Source organism: Excalfactoria chinensis, chromosome 7 (assembly GCF_039878825.1).
Source record: "Excalfactoria chinensis isolate bCotChi1 chromosome 7, bCotChi1.hap2, whole genome shotgun sequence".
NCBI classification, from domain to species: Eukaryota; Metazoa; Chordata; class Aves; order Galliformes; family Phasianidae; genus Excalfactoria; species Excalfactoria chinensis.
Genome location: NC_092831.1, coordinates 9,302,464 through 9,308,614, shown reverse-complemented (window position 1 = coordinate 9,308,614; position 6,151 = coordinate 9,302,464). Strand labels below are relative to the sequence as shown.

The 6,151-nt window shown below is 50.6% G+C and overlaps 1 protein-coding gene across 1 annotated transcript in view; it reads left to right on the top strand.

The window, feature by feature from the left end:
* Positions 1 to 422: 422 nt before the first annotated feature.
* PDIA5 (protein disulfide isomerase family A member 5) overlaps positions 423 to 6,151 on the top strand; it is a 90,653-nt gene continuing 84,924 nt past the window's right edge. The window contains exon 1 of the mRNA XM_072341820.1: positions 423 to 569. Coding sequence (XP_072197921.1) covers positions 441 to 569 — 129 coding nt within the window. The 5' untranslated portion in view covers positions 423 to 440. The remainder of the gene's footprint in view (positions 570 to 6,151) is intronic.

Here is a 6,151-nt window from a genome sequence, read left to right as displayed (position 1 = left end):
CACTGAAAAATCACACTTACACCATTCCTTCCTTCTCCTTGGACTCACTCTGGCTGCCCACCCTCATACCAAACTCCTGATGGTTCCAGGGCTGCTCACCTATATTCACCAGTGCATTACAGTGAGGCTGAGGGTTGCCAGCTCCATTTGCAGGTTGGCCAACCCAGGACTTTTGCAAGTGGGCAGCAGGGCACAGCTCCGTGAAATGACTTGCTGAAGGTTATCCAGCTGTGACCAAGGACGGCGCATCGCCCTTTCCTCGCCGTTTGTTTCCCTTACTCAGCTCACCCCCTAGGCCTAACGCCAGCAGTTGTGTTTACAAACACTGATGTGCATCAACATCAAAGGCCCCACGGAGGGACCTGGACCGGCTGGCTGGATGGGGCGGACTACAACGCCCGGCGTGCCCCGCGTGGCCGGGCGGGAGCGGCGTTGTGCGCATGCGCCGCCAGACGTGGCAGCGGCAGCCGCAGCCCGCAGCGCTGTGCTCGGCGATGGCTGTGCCGGGGCAGCGTGCGGGGGTTGCGCGGTGCCGCGGACGGTTCCCGGTGTTGCTGCTCGGACTGACGGTGAGAAGCGGCGGCCGGACCGTGGGAGGGATGGGATGACCGCGGGGCGGCCTCGTGTCCCGGCCCCGGGGCGCGGCCGGCGGAGTTGGGCGAAGTTGGGAGCGGGACGGGGCCCGGGGCTGGGCGCGGCGGTGCTGCCGCCTGGCTGGGGCTCGGAGGGGCGGGAGGGCACGGCCGGGACAGCTTTTAGTCCCAGGTGTCCCCCGGCCCTGCTGCCCCGCCTTTCTCTTAGATAAAAAAGGGAGAGGAAAGAGGGGCTCCCCTCTCGTCCCGGGGGTTGCTCCGCCCTGCCCGAGCTGTACGGCAGCCCCGCTCCTGCTGCGGGCGGTCGGTGCGGGACGGGGCGGTCCCGTTGCGGAGTGCGCCGGCTGCGGGGTCGGGTCCGGCGCTTCTCCCCTGGCCGCGGGTCGGTGAGTGGCTCCCAGCGTCGGCTGAGCGCTTTGAAACGCGCCTTCAACTTGGTTGACGTGAACTAGAGTTGTTCCTAGACGAACGGAGTTAATAATTAATGCAAAATTACATTACATTTATTTATTTATTTATTTATGCACGCCGGATCTGAGATCCGCGCCATCTGGGAGCGCTGACCTGGTTCGAACAGACCGAGTGCGGGCGCGTGGCCGAGGTGGCACTGCACGGCCCCGGCAGCGTCCGTACCCCCGAGCTCCGAGAGGAGGCTGGGAGCGCTCCAGCCGCGGCTCGGGTCCTGGCTTGGAGCTGAGCTGGGGGCTGAGCTCCCCCAGTGCCGGAGGTGGCCGTGGGGCTTCCCCACCTCGGGCGCCTCTTCCGTACACGCGGCTCTTTGCGAGGCTCGGGGCAGCGTGCTCGGGGATTAAGTGTCTGCTGTGGTCCGGGGCTGGATTTCCATTCCTTCTAAAGCCGTGAGCGTGGAGGGTTATTTGTATTCTGCCGGCTGAGGCTGTAGGACTTCTCCCACTCTAACGTTTGTTCTGTGTTAATGCAGGTATTTTTCTGTGAGGTCTCTTTGTACGTTAGAAGCTACTTTTCCTCCTGACAAAAGAAGCCTTTCTGCAGGTGGACGTGTTGTTTCTAGCCCTCCTAGTTGCCCTTCTTTGCACCTTTCCTGTTGCAAACCTGTTGCCTTTGAGCTGAGCAGAGAGCTGCCGTTGTCGGTGGCATTATCTGATGCCATTGTCATTTATCCACATTATTCTCTCTTCCCCTTCTTAATTTGCTCTGGCGTTTTATTTGCGCTGTGATGCTGCGTGCAGAGCAGATGTCTCCATCGAGCTGTTGATTCAGCTAATTCCTTCCCCTTCGCTGTGTACAAGTACTTTAAATTATTTCTTCCCATTTGCATTCTCTTGCACTCGAAGGTGTGATTTTTCATCCTGAAATATGTAACTCGCTCTATGCTGGGATTAAAAGCAGCCTACAGCTGTGATGTTGTAAAACCTACCTTCGGGTTCTGCTTGAGCCCATGTTGGCAGTTAGTGGGGCTGCTCAACAGAGATGTTCTCAATGCGTGGAGTTAAAGGCAACGTGGCTGGCTGGGGGCAGAGGGTAACATTGTCTCCTCCTGGCCATGCCTTGTGTGATGTTTACAGTTTGGGTTGACACAGTTCTTTTTGTACCCGAATGTGATTTATGGGTTTTTTTTTCCCCTTTCCTTCTGGAAATGCAGAACGCCAGATGCGCAGCCTGAGCTGCGATCCCAGGTGCGTGCTCAGTGCTCCTGAAACATAGGGGCAGAACCCCAATCTGGAAGCAGCTTCCGTGCATTGAAATCCTTATCTCTGTGGGACTTCCTGTGTTTGTGTAAGGAAAGCTGTGAGCTGGGTGGACAAAATACTTCACAGTCTCCTCAGGGAAGATGCTTGGTTGTCTTCTGCATCACTGCAGATTCATGGTGCACACTCAAGAAGGGTACTGTGCTCATCTCTGGTTTGTTTCTCGAATGAGCTGGATTTGTAGGGAAGCTGTGGTTTGGGTACTTCCCCATTGGGTTGGCTGAGAGGTTGGCCAGACTGTGCTTGAAGGACTAGTCTTATTGCTGGAGGCACAGGGAGGGAGTTCCATACCAATATGGTGAAATTGGGGGGTCAGGTGCTGTCCCTTCCCAAACATAGCCCAGCAGGATGACACACCTGGGATGTGTTTGCCATGCAAACACAAAGTGTTGTCTGAAGCCAGCATGGCAAAGATCGGTTAATCCTCTGCCTGTTGGTTTAGTGACAGGGAAACTGAGTCAGGAGAGCTTGGCCAGCTTACGGCTTTCAGGGAGCATGAAGCTGCTTGACCTGGTGCTGCCTGTATGCTGTGCCTTCAGAGAAAGGCTTTAAACGTTTCAGGCTTCCAGCTCCTGGAGTCAGCAAGTCTCTGGTAATGCGGTGCTGGGTAGGGGCACAGGATCCTGGTTGATGGGGACTGGGTGAGGCTCCCTGTAGCAGGCAGCTGTACAGTGTGGTGCTCTGGCAGGTTTGCAGGCCTTATGGAATGATATGGTGATCTAATGGCATTTGGGCTGAAATTCCCTTTAGAAGAGCTGGGACGTTGCTGCAAGTGCAGCATGGCCACCAGGAGCGATGGTTCTGCCCAGCCCTGCACTCACAACACCATGGGCAGTCAGCCCTGGACATTGCTCAGTTGTTGACCGTTTGTATTTGCTTTTCAGTGGCGTTGTTCCTTGAAGTAGTGGAGTCAGTGCCACTGGAGGTGTTCCAAGAGACATATAGATGTGGGCATGGCAGGGATGGGCTGGTAGTTGGACTTGATGATCTTAGTGGCCTTTCCCAACATTACAGATTCTATGATTTCAGCAAAATGGGGGTAATGAGACCCTCCTTTGTAGTTGCTGAGGTGACTGCAGTCCACCCATCTCTCCCCTCTCACTTCCAGCACTCGGGACACTGTGCTGCTCTGGGATCACTGTCTCATGCAAGCACTGCCTCTGCTTTGCCTCTCACAGAGCTCTGCTTTTCTCCACGAATCCTGCTCCTGCTGTAGAAGTTAAGCTTATTTACCTCTCACCTGGCAGGAAAATGTGAGGATTAATTAGTTAATATTTGTGCAGTGCTTTGAAGATAACGATTGCTGTATGAAGTGCTAAGGATTTTCAGATGTCATCCTTTTTTTTTTTTTTGCCCTCTCTTCTTCCTAAGCCCCGTTAACAGTGGTTTTGTCTTCTTTTTAAAGCCTCTCCTACATGCTTCTTGTGCTGGGTGGTAGTCCCTTAAACTTCTTCAAACCTGGTTTTTCGTGGGTGTTGTGTGGGCCATGCTCTTATGCCCTGAGTTTCTGAAGCCATTCCAATACGTGTGTTGAGAAGCAGCATCTGACACGTTCCTTCACCAGCAGCTTGTTTCATGTGTTTCACAGTAATGCTTGGCTTGGAGAGAGTGAGCTGCACGTCCCTAATAAGGAGAAAGTTCTTTGTCAGCATTAGTAATTGACCCTATTACAGACAGTTGTTAATTAGCAAATAGTTGCCTTTTTTTCCCTCACTAAGCATTTGAAAACCGGTGATAAACCGTACAATTAATTGGCTACGCAGAGCTTTGGAACCACCTTTAGTACAGGCTATTATGCCTGTAGCTTCTGTTCCTTAAAACCCAGTGCTTAAGAACAATATGAACAGTAGAGACTAGGCAAATCTTGACGTCGCCATGGTATTTTCGCTGTCTTCTATATTTGGAAAGTGAACATAGCTAGTGCTGCATCAAGTTGAATGCTTTATTTGTTGCATTTTTCAGGCTAAGTTTAAAGAATACGGAGCTATTCTGTCAGGATTTTGATTTGCCTTCCTTGGTGAGCAGAAGAGGAAGGGACGCTTGCCTCTTTCATGTATGACCCGTCACAATGAAGTGCTGGCAGTTCTTTTGTTTTTAGTATTTTATTCCTTGCGTGACTTGAGGTGAGAATTAATTGATCTGGATTACATGCAGAATTGGAATGCATTCTTCCATGTAACTCATTACCCATTCTCCACTTCCTTCAAATAATAAATCATAGAATCATATGGTTGGAAGAGACCCTTAAGATCATCTAGTTCCAACCCCCTGCTATAAGCAGGGACTCCCCTAGACTATGTTGCTCAAATCCCCAATTGTTTGAATTGGAAGAGACCCTTAAAAGCCATCAGGTCTTACCCCACAGCAATGACCCCTACAGCTCCATCAGGTGCCCAGAGCCCCATCCAGACCTACCTCGAGTGTCTCCAGGAACGGGGCATCCACCATCTCTTTGCGGTGTGCCAGTGCTTAGCAGGGCCTGCAGGTACCTTTGGGTAACAGAGATAACCCTGTTTCCCCTCATCTGATTTGATTAAAACATTTCTGCAGCTATTTTGGATAGTAATCATGAATGAAAACAGGGGACTGTCCTACATCTCACTGTCTGTTGTGGAAGACGTTTGTTGTAAATGGCTCAGTGATCAAAGCGGCACAGCCCTGCATGTAAATAGCAGCAGAGGGAGGACTTGAGTGAAAACCAAGCAATTATTGCACAAGGTCAAGAGTGGCTGGTATGATGAAAAAGGAAGATAAAACATCTGCAGTCAAACAGTGATTCTTATAAACAAGAGAGCTTTGGATTTGAACATCTTGTATTTTTAAGCTAGAACAAATTGGGGGGAAGGAAGCACCATGTCTGTACCCCTCCTTCTCACCTGGAGGTGGCTGGAGCACTGCTGCACCTCGGGACTTGGCTGTGCCCCTTGTTTGTCTGCAGGCTCACAGAGCAGCGTCCCACTGCATAGGGATATTCCTTCAAACTCACGTTCCAGAATGAAGTGTGTGCTTTCCTGCTGGTTTGTTCTGGGCACTAAACAGGAAAGGAAGTCTGGTCTTGTTATTAGGATTTGTTGCTGTTGTGTTTTTTCTTTTACCCCTCCTCACTTTAATGTAGCAGGCGAGCCATCTTTTTAGAATGTGAACTACTCCCCTCTGAAAGAAATCAATTATGAAATTAAATTCTGTGCTCTGCATTGCTGCTTGAAATTCCGAGGCAGGTTTGGTCTTCAGCTAAATTCCCCTAAAATGCCTTGTCAGACACAATCTGTTTCATATACGCAGGGTCACTCTTTGACCATATTTGCAGTGGGTTGAACGCTGTTGTCCCAGAATGAAAATGACATCAGTGGGTGATTAAGCTAAGACAGAACTCCAAGTCAATATGTTGCTGGAGGACGGGCATTTGGAATGGTGACTGTGTTCCTGCAGAGCAGCAGTTGAGCTGCAATCAGCGCCGTTCACATCACCCAAGCTATTCCTGATGAATGGTGTGCAAATTGTCTCCCTAATTATACATGCAAGTGTTAGTGCGCGCATAAAAATTGCATGTTGACATATGGATTCGGGCACTTAAGCACTGTTTCAGCCACGTATCCCTTTGTGTTTTTTAAGCATAATTTGTGTCCAGGGAAATACATATTTCATGTTCTTGAACTGGAAATGAGAGAATAGGAAATAGTTTGTCTGTCAGTTTTGCAATTGTGCTCCTCTGATGGTTCCTCCTTATTGGACTTGGGTTTGTATTTTCTTGCTTTTAAAACTGTGTGCTTCCATTGCCCTTGATACAAACTTCTCCAGCTGTGCTGCTTGTCCATAGCAAGAGCCCGTGCT